Source organism: Phoxinus phoxinus, assembly GCF_949152265.1.
Source record: "Phoxinus phoxinus genome assembly, chromosome: 9".
Taxonomy (NCBI): domain Eukaryota; kingdom Metazoa; phylum Chordata; class Actinopteri; order Cypriniformes; family Leuciscidae; genus Phoxinus; species Phoxinus phoxinus.
In genome coordinates this window covers 16,336,561-16,359,267 of record NC_136884.1, presented here as the reverse complement: position 1 = coordinate 16,359,267, position 22,707 = coordinate 16,336,561, and the positions used below count along the sequence as shown (strand labels likewise).

General features: G+C 37.4%; 1 protein-coding gene across 1 annotated transcript; it reads left to right on the top strand.

The window, feature by feature from the left end:
- The first annotated feature begins 638 nt into the window (after positions 1–638).
- On the top strand, positions 639–22,521 carry fgd6 (FYVE, RhoGEF and PH domain containing 6). Its single transcript, XM_079623628.1, has 21 exons — positions 639–776; positions 3,552–5,583; positions 10,134–10,242; positions 10,832–10,899; positions 11,063–11,093; positions 13,097–13,248; positions 13,471–13,627; positions 14,673–14,760; positions 15,391–15,441; positions 16,672–16,730; positions 16,811–16,882; positions 16,978–17,046; positions 17,600–17,683; positions 17,778–17,857; positions 18,053–18,152; positions 18,697–18,840; positions 18,933–19,035; positions 19,185–19,279; positions 19,409–19,537; positions 20,332–20,480; positions 20,566–22,521. Exons 1-21 carry the CDS (start codon positions 767–769, stop codon positions 20,600–20,602), a joined length of 3,819 nt encoding a protein of 1,272 aa, XP_079479754.1. The 5' UTR covers positions 639–766; the 3' UTR covers positions 20,603–22,521.
- Positions 22,522–22,707: the final 186 nt, after the last annotated feature.

Genomic DNA, 22,707 nt, shown 5'->3' with positions numbered 1-22,707 from the left:
GTCAGAAATATCCTACTAAATCTACTTTTTATTATTGCCACAAACAGCATTAGGGCCATCTACTTTCTATTCATAACTCTCAAGAAGTGGATGTTCGATTCGCAAAAGAATTGTTCTTTGGAATCGGATCCTTTTAATGAATCTGTGAAACTGAATCGCACTTTGCTTGAAATCGGTTGATCTTAAAAATTAATATGAACTATTAATGAGATATTGTAAATACAGATGGCCACGTTGCTAAAACGTTTGGTTGTTTTGGTTGTGAAATACACATTTGTAAGGAGCACTTTAGGCTTAAATTATAACGTGGTTGAGAGAAACCCATGTGTAATCGTATATCTTGAGAAAACCATTATTAAGGTGACATAATCAAACACATCACCTGTTTATTTATGGAGGGAATGAATAACTGAATCTGGTTATTGAAAAAAAAACCTTGATCTGTTCAATGAACCGACTCGCTAAATGAATCGGATCTCCCAACAGTGAGATCGCCTCTAGCGGCGGAGCATGAAAGTTTTTACTGAACTCTTTGACTGGACTTCGCCGTTCCAGCTTTACAAAAGCGGTGGCAAAAAAACATGGAAAGCATGGAACTCATTCCGACTCAGTAGAAATACAAAGAGTCTGGATGATCTTTTGAAGATATCGAGTTGTCTTTCCCACTAGGACTAGCAATGGCTCCTGCTAGAAGAGAAGAGCTGAATCTGAAGGAACTGTGCTGAATGCAGCTCATTCATGGAGTAAAGAGAGTCGTTTGGGGATCATGAGTACAGGTTAGTTTCCTGGATGAATAAACATCAGCTACTTCTGTTGAACAAGCAGTCTAGGCAGGGGAATGTGGGGCAACATAGTAAGATGTTGCGATTTTTAACGGTTTCATTACAATATTTCCAAGTGTTGCAACCGGTGTAACTTTAACGTAACGAAGTCGCAGCTTCAGCGTCCCAGTTCTCTGTGTGTTAGAGGCTAATCTTGTGCTAACGGGACGATTTCCCCAAAAGAAGCACAAGAAGAAAATTCCTGTATGAAGAAGGTGAGGAGCAGTGTTGTGTTGTTGTGATATATTTCGGCATTATTTTTTTTCACCGCAAAAGCTGAAACCTGAAGGGATGTTTTTATTTTCAGCATTATCCCGTTTTTTCTCCCTCAGGCAGGCATATATAGCCTATGGAAGCCGCACGGCATACTTTGATTTGAATCTTTTGTTTCAACTTTGCTTTGTTTCCTTTCCCCGTTCCTTCGGTTACTTATCACACACAGAGAACCATTTTGGGGCGAGTTTACTTTGTTTCTTTGTTCTCTTCAATCGATATGGAGTATGTTATGGAGGTATACGGAAAGAGACTAAAGAAAAATCCCGTGATTTTCTTTCCACTGCTGTAAGGGACTCTACCACACAACATCCGCCTGATGACTCCGTCTCGCGTGCTGCTGCTGATGATGATGATGAGGTGAAAGAAAGACAGCTCGCGAGCTCTGTGATCCGGAGCTCGAGCACTGAAGCACGAGCACGAGCTCCGGATCACAGAGCAGAATGAGCGGACAGGAGGAGGAGGGCGCCTCTGGGATTAGTCTTGGATTGCTTCCCTTGAAATGGGAAGACCACATTTCCTCAAGAGAGCATCAACAAACCCAAGCTTCTTTTTTCCTCCTCCGAAAGTGCTGTCTAAGTGAATTCAGTGAAGTCAATTAAATTATTGTCATTTTCTAATTATGACATAAAAGGAGAGGTCTATACTAGTTGATAATTCAACTATATATAACTTCTCGATGGTAACCATTTCCTGTAATAATCATTTAAAATAGGATTTACTTCAAACCATGTAAAATCTCCAAGATCTTTCTGTTACTTTTCTGTTACTGTTTTTTTTATGGCTGTAACAAAGTGACAATAATTGTGTAACTGCATTAGTATGAAATGAAGGCGCTTTATTATACACTGATGCACCTGAGACAGAATATACCCAACACCTCCCATTCGTTTTGAACATACTTTTTGTCTGTAACTGAATAATTCATATAGATTATATTATATTAAATTAAACAGAAATATACAGTACCGGTCAAAGTTTGGAATGGAAACATTATTATTTTAATCAAGCGTGCATTTATTTGAACAAAATACAGAAGAAACCGTAATATAGTGAAATATTATTAATATTCAAAATAATGTTTTTCTATTTTAATATACTTTAAAATATAATTTATTTTGTTGATGCAAAGCTGAATCTTCAGCATCATAGTCTTCAGTGTCACATGATCCTTCAGAAATCATTCTAAAATGCTGATTTATGATCAATGTTAGAAACAGTTGTGCTGCTTAATATTTTTTTGGAACCTGTGATACTTTTTCAGGATTCATTGACAAATAAAACGTTTAAAAGAACAGCATTTATTCAAAATAGAAATCTTTCCTAACAATATAAATATTTACTATCACTTTTTATCAATTTAACACATCCTTACTAAACTATTGCAATTATTTTAATTATTAAATTGTTACAAAATAATTCTATTGTAAATAAATTCTGTTCTTTTTTAAAACTTTTTATTCATCAAAGAATCCTGAAAAAAAATGTATCACAGGTTTTAAAAAATAAAGTAAGCAGCACGACTGTTTTGCAACATTGATAATAAATCAGCATATTAGAATGATGAAGGATCATGTGACACTGAAGACTGGAATAATTATGCTGAAAATTCAGCTTTGCATCACAGAAATAAATAATATATTAAAATAGATAACCATTATTTTATTTTATTTTTTGTCAGATAAATGTAGGCTTGATGGCATAAGAGACTTCTTTCAAAAACATTTAAAATATTTATGTTTCCAAACTTTTGACTAGTTCTGTGTAAATATAAATATTTAAAATTAAATATTTGTCCTCACAAACATTAAAGGTTCATTGTAAAAATACACCTCCTTTGTAAACTTTTCACAACAATGTCCATATCTGATACTAGGGCAATATCAAAGCCATCCTTCACCTTCTATAATTTCACCTGCAATTAAGTTAAGGTTGCCCTAATAGTGCTTATTTTCTGTTTTACAACTGGGATTGTTGAATGCTCATCAACATAAACATAGGAGAGTACCTCTAAAAGTGTTAAACCAAAAAACAAAACAATGTCTTGGTACATAATCTCTTTTCCTGTCTCTAGACTGTTTTGGTTCTCAAGAATCAGGGAATGTTTTGAAAGGTCTGAAATCTCAGTGATGATCTACTATGATGATCTAACACTCATGAAAGTAGGAATGAAGCAACTGTCTAGAAGGCATTATTTTGACTGATAACAAAATCTTGACATAATAATGACACACATTAGACCTTCATTTACCGTACAAGATTTCTCACAATTCTAAACGCAAAATAACCATAGTTTTGATGCGCACATATGCTGATGTTTGTTTCAAAGCTAGGTTTCAATCTTGACCTTAGTCGTGACTCGTGACCCATCGTGTTCAGCTGTGTGTCTGTGGTATGCAAGTCTATTCAATGAATTCATGTAGTCCCCCTCTTCCTTCTCTGTGTGAGTTTATGTAGGAATGAAGAAACCGCCGGTTGCCCCCAAACCCAAGCTGGTTCAGTCGCAGAAACCATCGCCTCCCCCCATCGCCCCAAAACCAGAGATCCTGCTGCCGTCACCCTCACCCACTGTGCACAAGAGAGGAAAACCTGCCGTCGCCCCCAAACCAAGCCTGCCCAAAGCCCCTCAGAAATCTCTCCAGCCAAGACAAGATTCCTGCAAGACCCAGCATCCCCCTGTCTCCAAAAATGGGGGTCCTGCTCTACTACCCTCACACCTGTCACATTACATCATACCACCCTGTACTCAAGGTCATCACTTAGGTAACAGCAAATCAGAGGATTCTAAGGAAATATGTGGAACGGCAGAGGTAGGTGTTTTCAAAGAGGGCGACAGCCCAAAAGAACAGTTGTTTTACAATGACACATGGGAACATGCATCCCAATCTGAACGGGAACAAATGCATGCTCCCACAGACTCATCCCACACTTCCACTGAGGCACAGGAAGAAACAAACTCTTCCACGGTAGAAAAGGACCAGACCGGTACACAAATACAAATTTCTGTCCAGAACTCAAGTCACAGTCCTACAGAACCCCTACAGGAACGATCTGTCGAAGAGAAACAAACCGGGAACTCTATTTTTGGCTCTTGCATCAGTGACAATGTTGGTTACCCTGCACCTCCTAGCAAGCCTCTCCCTGTACCCCATCCACGACGCTCTCGGAGGGCACTTCTTAGGCAGAACGTTGTGGAAATTGCACCTTCAGACATTCAAGCACCTACAGAGACTTCTGAACACATTCAGACAGACACATCACTAGAAAATCCCGAAAACACTTCAACTAGTCACGCCTACACTGACACTCCTCTAAATGTATGTTCCCCTAAAGAGAACGTAGAAAACACAGACACTGGCTCCTCAACCAACACTGATTCTTTGCACAATGTAGACTCTTTTCACAGTGCACATACTGAAGACATGCTTCCTGATCTAGAGTCCACCCATTATTCGGTTCCAACAAATGGTGTAACTCTAGCTTCCATGAACACAGCTGCGGAGGAGGAGGAGGGGTCACAACCTCCAGCGCCGCCACCTCGACAGAAATCCCTCCTACAAATGGTTGATTCCTTGTGCAAGGCCTCAACATCAGTGGACAGCTTGCTTTTGCATTGCCACTCAGATCTTCAAGATTCCTTGGTTAGTAGTAAAGATGAGGAGGGGCAAAGCGATGATGATGAAGATGATGATGGAGTATATGGAGATTTTGCTCGATACCCAATAACGCGGAGTCTTCCCAAACAGATTAAGCTCAGCTGTGGCTCGCAAGTTGCAGCTTTGAGCAAGCCATCTTTGGATGGGGAGGAAAGGTCACCGAAAGTCATGCCTAAAAAGCCCCAACGACACAGTCTTCCCGCATCTGTTGTGTTGCGGAAGCAAAACACGTGTCCGGTAACGCACACCCCCCCTCCGCTTCCTAACTCCAGTCCTCCCGTATTCAGAGAACTCCCGGCACCTCCTCCGGAGAAACCTTCATGGCGAGTCGCCCTGCCTAGCATCCCTCTCTTCAGTAAAAACCAGCCGACTCGCAGTAACAGCCAACCACAGGCTGGAGGTATGGGAGCTATTTTCGTCAAACAGAGGGCAAAGTCGTTTTCCTCTGCAGATCTTCAGCGAGTGGACACTGGATCCGAATCCTCCGAGCCGCTGGTGCGATCCGATCAAACGCGACGTAGCTTGCGGAAACTTCTTGAGCTGCGCGTGTGTGCACGGTTGCTTCCGAAGTTGCTTCGCGGTGGACAATCCCTGGATTGCACTCGTACTGATGCGGAATACGAGGATCATAAAGCCACGCGTACTAATCAGGTCACCCCTGGTGACGATGAGGAAGAAGCTCAAGGTGACAGTGAGCCTGACTGTGGGGTGGAGTACGAGAACGTCCCGTTATACGAGGAGATTCCAGAGTACATGAACCTGCCCTGGGTCTATTCCAACCAGGATGCAGACACAGGAGTGTATGAAGTGCAGGAACCGTGTGAGGTGAACAGGTCAGTTTGTGCATCTATATGTATACACAAGTCATCATTTATTTAAAGGACTTTTCAACAAAATTTTAAGTTTAAGACCAAGAAGTTAGTGTTTGGATGGTTTGCATGGTTTATTTGCTATAACTACACCATTGGTTGGTTAAGGGGCCGTTCACAAGTTGCATCTTTTATGCGCTCAAGTTCGTTATTGTAAATGTAGACATGCAACGAGAGCAACGCCGTCGCAAATCTCGTATTTTCTAGACGCGTCTATGAAGAAAAGGAGAAAGCGGTGCAGTGCGAACGACTCCTAAGACTACATACGATCAACCAGCTATATTTTAGGATTTCTATTCAGCCTCTAGAATATCTGAAAGTAGTAGAATATCCCAAAACTTTCTTTCAGCTATACAGTGGAATGGCTTAAAGGTTTAAGGAGGGGTCGATGTGAGCTTTTGCTCAGGCAATGTTTAAAAATTACCTGTATATTCACATTTATTGGACCTTTCCTGATCAAATGCCTACAACGTATTAAAGGCCTGTTCACATTAAGATAACTATACCGCACCAATGAATGAGAACATTGTTTATTGTGAGCACATACTGCAGTTATGTTGTTTGATGTTGTCTTTAAAGCCGATGGATTCTGATTGGCTGTGAATGCTGTCATTATTGCTATAGTTGTTATGTTTTAGACTTTTCTATTCTCATAGAATTAGGCTAGTATGATTATTAAAACTATATAGTTATCATCTGGGTTTGAATCGGCCTTAAGAAGACTCATATACACATCATTCCAAAATGAAACAATCTGGATCACATAACATGCTGCATTTTGGTAAGCTGGAGCTTTGCCAGTTTTAGCTATTGTGATTTCTTAAAACCTACTGAGCAACAAGTATATATATTTTAATGTGCACTGTGTTGGTTTGGTCTGTGTGGTCATGGAAGTGTGTGTGTGTGTGTGTGAGAGGGTTACAGTCCACTCTTTGAGTCCAGGTTGGGCTGTTTTCCTGTGGGTTATTTTCAGTGGCCAGAGCAGGAAATGTCTGTAGAGGAGAGAGCTGAGCCACTGGAAAATAACCTCTCTCTCTCTCTCTCTCTCTCTCTCTCTCTCTCTCTCTCTCCCACACTCTTTTCTCTCATTCTCAGAATTTGCAATTGAGATCTTCTGGCTCACAGTCATGCTTTGTCATTACAACATTTCCAACACAGTAGCAAAAATCATGTCATGTCAGTAAAAACATGAATCATCTTAATCTAATTGCAAATATACCAACTGCTGACTGTATTACTGACCTCATAAAACATAAGAGCCCACGGCTAACTTTTCTCAGCAGTAAGTGCTTTTGTAATAAAGTTTTTTTTTTTTTTTTGTAGAAGAATTCATGCGCAAGCACAGGTTATGTTTGTCTACAAAACTAATTTCAAGCATTTATGCATAAGCCACTGTAAAAAAAGTTATAATAACTTAAAATTGGTTGAGAACTTAAATATACAACTTAACTAAACTGAATATTTGAGGTAAAGCATGAACGCATATTTTTTAAGTTGAAACGACACATTATGTCTTATTCTAATGTTGAATTTTAAGTTGAGATAAATGATCGCAGCAATAATTTTTTACAGTGTAGAAAAGCATTTAAAGAAGATAAGTCTTTTGACTTGTTTTGTGTTGACTGTAGACTTTGTAAACACATTCTTGACCTCCATCACACATTGGCTTGTCAGTGATGAGGTCTCAGTGCCGGTGAACACTTACGACATTTGCTGAATTCGCAGTTGGTTTCCAGATGCACAGGACGTTGAATCAAGTTTGTGGTCGTATGTTTGTAGTTGTAAGCAAGTTGTTACCAACAAATATTACCAACACAGTCATGTGGGCTAAAGGTCTTGATCACAGTAGTAATACATTATCATCTTTGATCTCTCCGTACAAAAACTTTGCTGTGCAGTGTGCACACAACAATAGGAATACACTGCTTTAATACTGTATCCCAACATACAACAACACAAATCTTTTTCTTAACTTCTCATGTGATTGGACTTTAACATTTAAATGTTTTTAAAAGAAAAAATTTGTATGCTCACCAAGGCTGCATTTATTTGATCCAAAATACAGCAAAAACAGTTTTTGTTTTTGCATACTGTTTTTCTGACTTTTTTTTAAAGGGGTGGTTGATTATGATTTCACTTTTCTAACTTCAGTTAGTGTGTAATGTTGCTGTTTGAGCATAAACTACATCTGCAAAGTTACGACGCTCAAAGTTCAAAGCAAAGGGAGATCTTTTCGTTTAAAGAAATAGCTTTTTAAGGACTACAACAAACGGCTGGTAGGGACTACACGACATTCCTTACGGGTTAGTGACATCAGCAACCCTAAAATTTACACAAACCCGCCCCCGGGAACGCATTTATAGATTATCAAGACAGAATATGCTAATCAATGACTAGAAGATAACTACACATAAGCTACATAAATTCATCAACTAACCATTCAGAAATGTTGTCTACATGTTGTCACTTCTTCTTGAGTCTCTACATCTTTCTGACTCCGGTTTGAACATAAAAGGCGTGTGTGTGTGAAGTAAAAGGACACAAGCTGTTGAAGCTCCGCCCCCTGTGCCAGGAGCAGCAGCTCATTTGCATTTAAAGGGACAGGCACAAAAACGGTGCATTTTTGCTCACCCTCAAAAAGTAAAACTTAAACTAGACAACTTTATGCTATAAAAATATATGTGGGGTATTTTGAGCTAAAACTTCGCATACACACTCTGGGGACATTAGAGATTTATTTTACATCTTGTGAAAAGGGCATTATACCACCCCTTTAAAATATTAGGTAGCATACAGTTTATACTGTACAGTATACACTAGGCACCATGCTAGTATTACATTCTGAAAACAGGCACTTTGATTTGAACTATCAGTGGACTTGATTGGTTAATAGGAGTCAGGCAGAAGCGCTTGAAGTGTGTGTGTGTGAGTGGGTGTGGCCTGGTAATACCCCACAATGATGGCAATATCTCAAATCCTTGTGGGGAATTTTGTTTGGTCCCAATGAGGAAAAACAGCTTATAAATTAAACTAAGTGATGTTTTTTGAAAATGAAAAAATGCTGAAAGTTTTCTGTGATGGGCAGGTTTAGGGGTAGGGTCAGTGTAAGGGGAGAGAATATACAGTTTGAACAGAATTAAAAGCATTATGTCTATGGAAAGCCCCCATAAAACATGAAAACACAACGTGTCTGTGTCTACTAGGTGGTTTTGGAACAAAATGGAAAACCTTCTTTTGGAGACATTCAGGGACATCCTAAATTGAAACATTGATTTATATCAAAAGCTATTTATTTATTTGAAGGCGTAGAGTTTGGGTTAGTTGGTCATAATTATAATGAGCTTTATATGAAAAACAATAATCAATCGTCATTTAGATGATTAAGAATATGTTTTGTGAGCCATCATCACTGTGGTAAAAGTCAATAATTAATTCAGTCATATTCAGATTCCTCACATTCCAGCGTCTGAATTTGAGTGCTCTTAATAGATAGTTAAACTCCAATTTTAGATAGCATTCACATTTCACAGTAATTGCCCAGGCACGACAGAAACTCCAAACTCGTGTGTGTGTGTGTGTGTGTGTGTGTGTGTGTGTGTGTGTGTGTGTGTGTGTGTGTGTGCGTGTGTGTGTGTGTGTGTGTGTGTGTGTGTGTGTGTGTGTGTGTGTGAGGTTGTGCATTTGAGGGTTTGTCTATGGATGTGTGTGTGTGTCTCTTTGCAGAGTGAGTTTATATAAGCTGTAAACAAGAGCAGCTCTGTCCTGCCACAGGAGAAAGAATGAGAGCGAGAGGAACCAGAAAGAGGGCAGAAAGTGTGTGAATGCATGAGCATGTGTGAGAGTTTGCTTGAGCTATCTGGTGCTTCACCCAAAAATGAAAATAGATCATTTTTTTCTTACCCTCATGTCACTTCAAAAGACTTTATTTATTATAATAAGAAACGTTTCTTTATCACCAAATCAGCACATTAGAAAGATTTCTGAAAGATCACAGGATAAATGACATTTGTATAGAAACCAGTTCATTTAAATTGTAATAATATTTCACAGTATTGCTGTTTTTATTGTATTTTTGATCAAATAAATGCAGCCTTAGTGAGATTAAGAGACTACTTTCAAAAACATAAAAAACACATAATGTTCCCAAACTTTTGACCAGTAGTGTTAGTGTGAGAAAGAGACTGAAATTTAAGTTCTTATTCAATGAAAATAGCTAATTTAATTTTGCATCCTTCCTGTGCATATTTAAACTTGGCAACTGAGGTTGTCTCATTGCAGGCACATGCAAAAATCACATATTATTAAATATTTATATATAGATTAGTTATACATTTTAGTATCATTATTATTGCACATATTTTTTTGATAAATTACTGCCTGTCAATATAAAGGAAACTAGGTTGAATTTCAATGTTACACTAGTTTGAATTTAAACGTGTGTATTTTTGTTCGTGAATACATGTTTGATTATATGTACTTTGGACTGAACGTGTGAACTTCCTGTTTGACAACAGATGTTCTGTGAGTGGTGATCTATCAGAGTATGGATTGAGCTCCAATGAGGACGATGGGAACAGCTCCGACTCCAGTAAGGAAGACATGAGCCAATTAAAAGATAAAGAGGTGCGCACGAAACAACATCACAGCATTCACATGGATTACATTTTACAATGTCTTTATGAACTTTTTGTATTAGTGGAATTGACTTTCAACAACACACAGGGGCAGACAGCTCTTTGGTTTTACTCTAAAATATATTTCAAAAGTTTTTGGGAACGACTTGAGGAAAATCAGGAGTAATTAATGAAGGAACTGTAATTTTTGGGTGAACGAACCCTTTAAATACACTGCGAATGTTATTTCAATTTGAAGAGAAACATTTTAAAAGAATGAGCTCCAAATCACTGATTTGGGAAGGTTTGTCCAGCAGACTTTCTGTCTGGAAATAATCCAGAGAGACCCCCAAACAGGAGGTGCTTTCAGTCAAACTGTGTCCTTGTGTTTAGACCCTGATCCAAATAAAGACTGCAGCCTCTCACTCGCCCAAAACAACACACACAAACACACACTCACGTTTGTTTTGCTATGAGGCTGTTTGTTGTTGGTAATCATGGTTGGATGTAGCGACTATGCAAGTATGACACTTCAAATTATACCATAGATTTGTAAATGGTTTAATATTATAACAGCATTTTAACTCGTGTGTCATCAGGAGGTAGAGCGAGCAAAGAGGAACAAGGTGGTCCACATCGCAATGGAGATAATGAGCTCCGAGAAAGTGTAAGTACAAACGTCCAATGACATTTGAAAGCATTTGATTATGACACGCCTTCCATGAAATATTATTTGAATGCTTATTCGTATTAAATAGTCTGTACATATTTAGGGGGGAATTTCCAGTTGAATTTATATTTTGATTCATTGTGTTTGTTTGTCTTTGCAGATTTGTGGATGTTCTGAAGTTACTTCACATCGTAAGTCATCGCTGTTTTCACTCGCTCCAGTTGCGAATCAGAGCAAGAATTATGTTATGCAGGGAGTTTGTGTCCAATTTTATTAATTCGAATAGTGTTTCATTCTCACAGCTACAGTAGGATCATAGAGGGAAACACACACACACACACACACACAAACACACATTTGTCTGTTTATTATAGGATTTTACTGTACAAAAAGTGGTTATTTGAGAGGTTGTCTAAATCACCCATTTAGCAGTGGGATAACTTTTTTTCTAGGCGGATGAACTTCTGATTGTGAGTTACAGATGTGAATGCAATGGGTGGAGTTTGCGCATGTAAATAGTACTTTGTGGATAGTAACACTATGTTTATTTCTGGTATTCTTGCATGGTTCATGAATCATGTGAGAATTACTGTTTATTAATGTTTATCTCAACGTAATGGCCATTGTAAGTACATTGGTCACTGCACTTCAAGTCCAACAGTTATTATTATAATGTAATATTGAACGCAGTGAATTTGTTACATTTGCGGTGCTTTAAATGGAATAACAATGAAAGAATTCAGTGTGCTTAAAGTAGACTGTTAGCAAGTGTGCTAAAGCAAAGAATGCTGCAACACGCTAAACCCTTGCAATTGCGAGTTTACTTTTAATTCTGATTTTTCCCCCCCACTTATATATATTCAAATTGAAAACAGCTATTTAAATTGTAACAATATTTCAGAATATTATTCTTTTACTGTAAATAGACTATACTGTAAATATGCATAAAATGTAAAACCTTGATAAGAGACTTTTTAATTCAGACTTGTTCACTGAGATTATTGAAATTGTATTGGCCCAAATAAAAGTGGTGCAGCCTGTCAGAATAACAGTCGGTGGATAACAAAGTGTTTTTTAATGTAAATTGACGTTCATTAGTTCTATCTACAATTAACCGAGTGAAAATTCTCTCTGCGACCTGAGATTACAAATTAATTTTGACAAATGGCAGCAGATCAGTAAAGACCTTTTTCTTTTATGGCGAGGCAGCGGAGCCTGAGGATATTTATTACGCATTTTTAAGACGAATCTTTTTAAGATTTATTGTGTGATAAACTTGCAATTGCCAAAAAAACACAGAATTGCGAGATATAAATTTGTAATTGCGAGACAAGTCAGAATTGCAAGACAAAAAAGTCAGAAATGCAAGATATAAAATCGAAATTGCCAAAAAAAAAGTCAGAATTGCGAGATATAAATTTGTAATTGCGAGTAAAAAGTCAGAAATTTCAATTAACAAAACAATTTTTTATTAGTTTTATTTAACAATAATAATTTGTCCCATTTAAAGCATCATCTCTGAGGAAAAAAAATCTAGATGAATTCCCTAGTCGACCTCAATGGCTAACTGGTTATAGACCTGTGGTGCATCCTGACCCTGCCTTGTTCAGATTGATGTAAAGAGTTAGAGAGAAAGTCAGAGAAAGAGTGACAGGAAAGAGACGGCGGAGGAAAGACGAGAGGAAGAGCTTGTCCAGAGAGACTGTGGTAAAGGAATAAGAGATCAACGGACAGAGAGAGTTTTCGGAAAGTAATTACACCCACCCTCCCTTCAACCCACTTGTTTGGCCGTGACCCTAAACAGCTGTCCTAAAGAAAGTCGTGTGTGTGTGTGTGAGTGTGTGAGAAAATGTTATGTTCTCTACTTCCTGTTAAAGCTGTAGATGGACTGTGCTGTGAGTTTATACTCTTCAGTGTGTTTGTTTTTACTCTGTTTGTGTTTAAAAATGTGTCATTGAGTGCTAGTTTATGGCGCTGTTAACTTGAGCTAATACCATGAAAGATTCATTTTATTACAAAAATTTCAAATGGCTATTATTGCCGTTATTTAAGTTGAAATGCTGGTAAATAAAGTCATTGTTTGAATTCACGGATGTTAGCGCGCGTGTCTTTTGCTCATCTTGGTTAGCTCTCTTTGTTTTGTTGCCGTAGCCTGGAATTTTGGCAGTAGCTTACATCTCCATTTCTGTGTCAGGATTTCCGGGACGCAGTTGCCAAAGCGACTCGTGCGAGCGGCAAGCCGTTGGTGGAGGAGAAAGTGTTGAATCAAATCTTGTACTATCTGCCCCAACTCTACGAACTTAATAAAGACCTGCTGAAAGAGCTGGAGGAGAGAGTGGCCCACTGGTAACACACACACACACACACACACACACACCATATAAGAGTTAAATGTGTTGCATGTCATTTTTGTGTTGGACAAGGATGCAAAAGAATGAGAGCATTAAGTATTTGGAGGGAATTTATTGGAACTTTTATATAAATAAAATGCTTATTCCCTAAACTTGTCAATCTTTCCATGCTCAATACTGAACATTTTGTTTCTGGGAATGTCTCTTACTCCTGCAGGTCAGATCATCAGAGGTTGGCTGATATCTTTGTTCAGAAGGGTCCGTATCTGAAGATGTATTCCACCTACATACGAGAGTTTGACCGTAACGTGGCTCTGCTGGACGAACAGTGTCGCAAAAATCCTCCTTTTGCAAGTGTTGTTCGTCAGTTTGAGGTAGGAGTGTGTGTGCGTACATCTTCATAAGACCAAATATCCATATAAGGATCGTCCCCAGGATGAAAAAAGATTAATATAGAGAATAACTTATTTTAAAAAAATTATTTTTCAACATTTTCTGTAACACTTTTATTTATTTATTATAAAAACACCCCATATCATGATATAAAAGGGAAAGTGTTTATGTTTGTGTGTGTGTGTGGCCTAGTAAACCCTACATTATGGGGACAAAATGTCCTCACACAGATGGGACGTTTCTTTGGTCTCCATGAAGAAAATAGATTATAAATCATACTAAGTGATGTTTTTTTGAAAATGTAAAAATGCAGAAAGTTTTCTGTGACGGGTGGGTTTAGGATTAGGGGATAGAATATACAGTTTGTACAGTATAAAAATCATTATGTCTACGGAAAGTCCCTATAAAACATAAAAACACAACGTGTGTGCGTGCGTGCGTGAGTGTGTGTGTGTGTGTGTGAGAGAGTAGTTTTAGTAGTTGTTGCACACTTACGGACAATAAAACACGGAAACCTGCAACTGCACGATGAATGAATTTTAATTTTTTGCATAATTTTAATGGGTAATATTCTGATATTTGTTTTAAAGAGTACATTTTCAAAGAGTTCAATTTGTTAATGTCGTGTAAAATGCTAAAAACGATACCAAATGGTATGTGCATGCAGCTTATTTTAATTAATACTTAAAACCAATAGGTATTTTCTTTTTTAGCTGTATTTTATTGTTAGTGTTATTTTAATTTCAATTATTTGTATTTGTTTAACTTTAATGTATAATATATATATATTTTTACAATAATAATGTTTATAGAACATACAGAGAAGACAATTTCTCTAATAACATCAGATCTAAAAATATTTCTGACATTTAAATTTACAGCATGATTACTATATAGTATACTGATTACCGGTATACTAATTAAATATTTAGTCAATGCAGAGTGGATATTTGTACTTTTTGTAACAGGGAAAGTCATTATTTTTTACAAATGCATTTGGTAATGGTTTCACTCTTTCATCCTCAGACGAGTCCTCGCTGTGCTAGTCTTGCTTTGAAGCATTACCTGCTGAAACCGGTGCAGCGGATACCTCAATACCAGCTCCTGCTCACAGGTACACACACTCACACCTACACACCCTGGTATTAAGATGCGTTTTCTTAAAACCAATCACAAGTGGACAAGGCTGTATACATGTGTAAACGGGGTCTACAACGTTTTGAGCTTGTCCACTTTTGAGCACTTCCAGAGGTAGTCGAAAACGCATTTGACCAGATTGCTTTTGTAGTGTAGAAGAAGTGGACAAAAGAGACGGATTAAAACACCAGGTGTAAACGGGAATGTCTCCCTCGTCTACTTGTGATCCAGTGGACCAAAACGCATCTTAATAGCAGGTGTAAACAGGGCCTCGGATGAGTACACTGCTCTACAGCAGAAGTAGGAAATCCGGTTCATTACAGTAAAACCACGCATAGTAGATGCATCACGGGCACATTTTGGCTACTACATTTATGAACTTGTCAGACAATTCTTTTCTTTTTTTGTTGGTTTTGGCATGACAGTTTGCTTAAATTAAAGTAAATTTGAATTCTTGGTTTTCAGCACTTCACTCCTTCCATATGTGGGTTGGACAAACTTATGATTAAACTTAAAATGAAGCTAATGAAGTCATTTAGGGAATATAGACAAATCTCTCTGACCAATTTCGAATCTTCCAATTCATCGTTTTTCATGTTTCTTTCAGATTATTTGAAGAATCTTCCTGAGGATTCATCCGACTACAAAGACACAAAAAGTAAGAGCAAACCATTTTCCCTGGAAATGAAACGGGGACTCATATTACGGTGCTGAATTTTCTTTTAGAAAATTACCAGGGGCCAGTAAATAAATAAAATAAAATGAAAATATGCAGTAACCAACAATTACAGCTAGGACCCTTATCACCTCATTCATCAAAATCGTAAGCGCTCAATTCAGTCCTTGTGACTGTAAAAATGTCAATCTTGTTTCTATACAAAGGCATTCATATTTTTCATAGACCTTAGTCTGAGTAGAGCCATGTTTCACTTTTGACAGGAATAAGAATGAGGCTGTGAGCAAGGTTGCCAAGTTACTTTTAAACTGTTGAAGTTAAAGACGTATTGCATAAATTATACTTGTATTTGGAATATATTATATTTTAACAATGATAAAACTGCTAGATGTTACTTTTTTAAAGGATTGCCACTGGTAGGAAGCCTTTGAGCCTCTGCGATATACTGGTTTTCAGTTGGCATAGTAGTAACTGTAAAATATGTATTTTTTTCAGGTATGGGAATGGCATATTATATATTGATATCAATATATTGATATTTGGGATATGGTCATTGGGCTACTTTGAGCGAGTTTTGTAACACAGATCTGGCAACCGTAAAATAACTTTAAATGCTGACATGGCATAAAAATAAAATGATCTTAATCTGAATCTGGCAACCCTGGCTGGGTGTAAAGGATAGAATAAAGTGCGTTCAATGGATTGTACTGTTGTTTAACGACCCACCGATTGTTCTGACAAAACGTCTTTCCAAAATAAAAACTTTCAGTAGACAAAAACTCTATAAAACAGTTTCTTTTTAGTTCTGAGTTGTAAATAATTACATGATCTAGGACTTTTATACAGTATGTGCCATTGTAAAGACGCCTATCCCTCAGAGCCTTATTTACATCTCTGGTAAATTCAAAATCGGCGTCTAATCTGACTAAGCTCTATAAATGCTTCCAAAATTTAAATATAAATTTTTTTCTGAAGGCATGTTATTGACATTTTTCTGTCTTTTTCAATAATCTGTTTCACTCGAACGTCTGTGACAATACAGAAGAAAATATCTGTAGCTACGTCCATTTCTTTGTGACGTTTATAGTCCCAAAAAATCAAGTTCAATAATGAATCTGTAAATTAAAAAATCTATCAAGCTTTTGACTTTATCTGAGATTTTTGCTGCAAAACGAAACTTATTCTCTTAAATACTTGGTTTGGTTTACCCAGCTGCTCTTAGTGTGGTGAAAGAAGTGGCCAACCATGCGAACGACATCATGAAGCAAGGGGTAACGTAACAAACACACAGCCACATTATGATCTCATGAATATGAATGACGTCTAACACGCACGCGTCTCTTTTATTCAGGATAACTTTCAGAAGCTGATGCAGGTTCAGTACAGTCTGAATGGTCATCATGAAATCGTCCAACCCGGCAGGGTAAGATACTCAAGTACCCATGATCCATTGCGTCTGAGCAGTGCCTGAAGTCTCAGTGTTGGTAAACTAACGCACTGTTCTTGTTTAATACTCAGGTTTTCTTAAAGGAGGGCACTCTGATGAAACTCTCCAGGAAAGTTATGCAGCCCAGAATGTTCTTCCTGGTGAGAAACTATGGTCAAGCTAAGGCTGAATACTATTAAAATGTTGATTATAAAACGGATAGTGTTGTTTTTTTATCATGTATGTACTGTTATAATATTTATTAATATTTCTAATTAGTTTAATTTTTTAGAAAAAAAAATTTCTTGTCTTTTTTTTATTTGAAATATTACTATTTAGGTATCATTTCTTTTTAATTTGTTATTTTACAAAATAACCAGTTTGTTATTTTAGTGTTTTAACTTATTTCAGTTAGTTAAAAATTTATATTTTCATTTATGAAATCTGATTTGTACGTTTGAGGTAGTAAAACTAAAAACCAACTCAACAGTGACCGCACACCAATATTACTATATATTACATTAATACGGCCTTTTACAATACAGGATATTGCTGCATATGATATGCAGCAATATCCTGTATTGTAAAAGGCCGTATTAATGTAATGTATAGTAATATTGGGGTGCGGTCACTGTTGTGTTGTATGACAGGAAACTGTGGATGGTGTAACAACTGTTTTTGGACAGTTAGTAAATTTTCTTTCTTTCTCAACAGTTTAATGATATTCTTCTATACACGACACCCGTTCAGTCTGGCCAGTATAAAGTCAACAGCATGCTCTCTCTGGCCGGCATGAAGGTCAGATATCCACTGTCATAATACTCTTTCACACACACACACACACACACTGACAGGAGATGTAACATATATATGTGTCTGACGTCTTTAATAGGTGAGCAAACCCAGTCAGGAGGCCTATCAGAATGAGTTAAACATTGAGAGTGTGGAACGCTCCTTCATACTGTCTGCCAAGTAAGACACACACACACACACACACACACACACACAAGTATGATTTATCTGCGGGGTCTACGTGAAGGAAATATTGGTAGTATAATGAATGATTGTACATGATAATCATCTTTTGATCACAAATGAAATAAAATGGATTCCTGGAAGCTGTTTTTAATTAAATTGAAATAACTAACTGTAATTTGACATTTGCAGTTCAGCCACAGAAAGAGACGAATGGCTTGAAGCCATCGCTAAAGCAATAGATGACTACACAAGAAAGAAGATTTCTTTCTTTTCCAGTCGAAGCCAAGAGGTGGGTGCACTTACAAGCAAGTGTGTGTGATTCGGGTATCCCGTGTTGTGGGGACCAAATGTTCCCACAAGGATAGTAAAACCTAAAACTTTGTGTTGTGGGGACAAAATTTCGGTCCCCATGAGGAAAACAGTTTATAAATCATACGAAATATGTTTTCTGTAAGGATTGTTCAGTATAAAAAAATCCTTATGTCTATGGAGAGCCCTCATAAAACATAAAAAAACAGTGTGTGTGTTTTATGAAAAAAAATTGTATACCCAATTATATTAAAACGCAACTTGGCCTTTAACAACATTACCGTCATAAGATATTCACAGTCTACCAGAAGTATTCACACCATCCAATATCAAAATTCTCAAAAACAACTGAAAAATGTAAATAAATTATTTTGGCTTTTTTCTTCTTCCTTTTTTCTAAATAAAAAAGCAACTGATTTCAGACACTTTATGAAGGAGCTCATAGAGATTTTATCGTATCGTGTTGTTTTGTGTCTCAAATTTGTGTGAAAATACTTTTTTTTCTTCTGTGTGTGTGTGTGTAGTTGGAGGGAATCTCTGATGACGGTCTACCGCTGGGCTCTAAAGCTCCTATCTGGATTCCAGATTTGAGAACGACCATGTGCATGATCTGTACGTGCGAGTTCACGCTCACCTGGAGACGCCACCACTGCCGAGCCTGCGGAAAGGTTCGAAATACAAAAGAAAAAAATCTAGGCTTTGTTTCTTTTTACGGAGTGAACATATAGGTCTGACTGATATCGGTTTGTTGTGGCAACAGGTGGTGTGTCAGGCATGTTCGTCCAATAAATTCTACCTAGAATACCTGAAGAATCAGCTGGCACGAGTGTGCGACCACTGCTATATCAAACTACAGCACAAGGGTACCAGATTTCTGCTGTCAACCAACCACTTCTCTATAGCAGTGATGTTTATTGAACATATGCTTGACCCTGAGTGTTGAAACTTGTGTGGTTGCACAGGCAAACACCACATATTTTTTCTAATGTGCCGTTTTGCTTTTGTCTCTAAGGGGACCAATCCAATGTTACCGTTTCCCCTTGTGGGCGGAGTTCAACGTTTGCTTTTTCTAGAAGACAGAAAAGGATACCTTCTGCCCTCAAAGAGGTGACCTGAAGTTGTACATTACCCCTTATTGCAATGACAGGGAGAATTTATGTGTCACTGTAGTGAAGGCTTCTGGGATTTTTTTTTTAACCACAACGCTGATGTCATATTAAAATCTCTCGCTCACAGGTGACTGCCAGCACTGAGAACTCCTCCATGAGTGGATATCTGCACAGATCCAAAGGCCACAAGAAACCGTGGAAGAGGCTGTGGTTTGTCATCGAGAACAAAGTCCTCTACACTTACGCCGCTAGTGAAGTATGCTGCCTTTATTCGTGTACCGGTAATAACTTTTAGCCAGTGTTGAGGGAGCTTTATCAAAGTATTATCAAGAAGCAGATAACTACGTATATTGAAGCTATGTAAAAAGACATACCGGTATTAAGGAAATTGTTGGGAAAGCTACTTTGAAACTCATTGACCAAGCTCAACTCAACTTTTATTTATAAAGCACTTTCAAAACCATTAAAATGGACCAAAGTGCTGTCCATAAGTATTAGACAACTCCAAAATTACACAGAAATTACAATAATTCTAAAATACACAAAAAGACATCAACACATGACACCAAAAATCAGGCAAATAATTTTAAAAAAGTAGCTAACTAGATTGAAACTGTTTAAAGGGTACTTTTTTTTGTTTATATAACCATTATCAGATGCTATAATTTATTTTTAACAATGAGAGTAGTGATGGGCGATTTCAAAACACTGCCTCGTGAAGCTTCGAATCCTTCTGTTTCGAATCAGTGGTTTTCACGTGATTTCATTAAACAAGGCTTTGTTACGTCATAACTGTTTCGAAACATTTAAACTGTATACAATCAGCATAGACCGTTTTGAGATGACATTTAAGTGACTTTTTGGTAGCAAAAGATTGCTGATTCCTGAAAAAAATATTTCGAAAACAGCTATTTTTGCAATACTGAAACCTAGTTGCGTCAATTATTCCCCTCGTTGCCTTATATTGATTTATTCACATCGTCATGAGAGTATGCAGATGTGCATGTCATAATAAAAGCTGTCAAGTGACGATGAATGCGTTGTTTTCAGGATGTTGCGGCATTGGAGAGTCAGCCACTGCTGGGCTTTTTCCTCCGAGAGGAGAAGACGGGACCGGCTCAAAAAATGCAGTTTAAACTGTACCATAAAAACACACTCTACTACATCTTCAGAGCTGAGGATATCCCCACTGCTCAGAGGTACGGCAGGAAAATACTTCATGCGCTCGTATAGAGTTTGTTCTGTCAATCGTTGATTCAAACTGAATCTGTGCTGCTTTTTCAGATGGATTGAAGCGTTTCAAGAGGCCATGATCCTTTGACTGGTCTGGGTTGGATTAAATCAATGTCGCCGGTCTGGTTCTCTCCGCTGTGTTACACAGAGGATGCATAAATCAAAACCCAGTTTGAAGCAAAGGATGCTGGTAGATGTAGTTTATGCATTAATCTATCTTAAGCACCATAATGAAGGTAAAACAAGTGGCCAGTTTAATCAGACCGCATCCATCGTACTTCAAAAATGTGAGGTATTAATCCATAAGTTTGTTCTTAATGTAATTTTTAGGAAACACTGCCTCTCTGTAACAACTGCATGCCATAAAACCAGCCCACAGAGCGTTCGGGGTCAAAACCGTCAGACAATGACCGGTCATGAGCTCTACATACAGAAGTTTGCAAGTACTCCTGACCATGACGTTTACCTTTGAATCCGATTTCTTGCCAACGTTGGAACGCTAGATATTTTGAAACGCTCCATTATGATGTCACAGGGACAGTTTGAATCTAACTGCAGCTATTACATGTTGCCTGGTGAAGGTTTACAAATTTGGACACTAGTGTGATTCATAGTCAAGTCTGAATGTGCATGAGCAAGTGTGACGCAGGGAATGTTGCACCTTTGGCATGACGTGGTGCAGTCTGGCATGGTGCATTATGGGAGATTTTGCGATTCAACTGTGAAAGCTGGGAAATGAAGGCTTAAAAGGTTACTGGGCCTTAATAGTGAAGCACAAACAGAGTGATTTTATGTATGAATTGTACGTAAAACCGTGGTTTTACGAATGATTGATGCATTTACAGAACGTTTTTTACAAGCATTTTAGACTTTACATGCGACGGTTTACCCAAGCATGGTTTTTACAAACCATTCATTCATTACCTGCAACAATTTACATAAGAACGATTTTGTGAATGATGCACACTTTGAATGTAACATACTTTTTTTTGAAGAACGTAATGTTTTTCACAACCAATTAATGTTAATGATTTTCGAAACATTCATTCATGGAATGTGAGCTTCTACGTAAGAAAGTTGTTGTTTTTTTACCAAAAGATTGATGCAGTTTATGTATGCACTCTTTTTACAAACAATGTGCATTATATGCGACAATTTGCGTAAGAATGGAGTTACGAACAATTTCCGTATTTCCCGAAGAGGTCCTTCATTATTTTATTTTCAGTTAGCCTGTTACAGTTACAAAAATGTTTTTAATAATCTTAAACTATTTTGTAAAAAGTAGGCATTTTGACTGATGTTTTAAACATACTGGACTGAACTGGAAGTGTACATATTTTGTAAATGGTAATATAATGCAGGCGTATTTAAAATAGTTCAGGATGTTTAATGGCCTCAATGAATTATGGGTAGTAAAGACACAGTGCTAGGCTGGCTAACTCAGCACTGTTTTAACTTACTATATAAACTATAGCACACCGGCTGTGAATACGGAGAAAAAAAAGTAGTGCTCTTATCAGGGAAATATATATATAACACACATTAAATACTCTAATGCACCTTGTTCAGGACACTTTGACAATGGGTATAACATGATTATATTCACTACAGTTTTCACTAAAGTCCTTCGTCAGCTCCAAGCACATCAAGCCACTGATCTTTCACCGTTTGAGAGTAACAGGTTCAAGAAATGTTTTTTATTTGTTCGATATCAATCATATTTGTGTTTTGAATGTTTACATTTTGTAAGATTGTTTTGATTTTGGGAAACAGATACACCACTGTTGTTGTTTTTTCCACTTATAAGAAAAATATAATTGCTATTCCTGATGCTTCTGGTCATATTGGCACTAGTTCACTGTTGTATCCCAAAGGTCTAGGGATCTTCAAAAGGTTTTACATCCTGGAGTAATCTGTTAATATCTTAAGGATTTCAAGGGAGTAGGCTATGCCCCAACATAAATGTAAAGTGCAAATAATTTTTTTTTAATAAATAATGTAATGTAATGAGATAACGTGTGCATCTCTGGTTAAACTTGGTTTCATAATGACTTTGGTTATGTTCGTTAAATATACACATTAAAAGTACATGACACACTTTTTATATCTATCGGTTCATTGCAGCTGACGTTAATATCGAATGAGGTTTTTCAATTGCCGATACAATAACAAGAGAGCGAAGATATTGATTAG

Coding starts and splice junctions, on each gene's coding strand:
- fgd6 (XM_079623628.1), top strand. Junction 17,858..18,052: donor TCCTTCATACTGTCTGCCAA/GTAAGACACACA, acceptor TGACATTTGCAG/TTCAGCCACAGAAAGAGACG. Junction 19,036..19,184: donor TATCAAACTACAGCACAAGG/GTACCAGATTTC, acceptor TTTGTCTCTAAG/GGGACCAATCCAATGTTACC.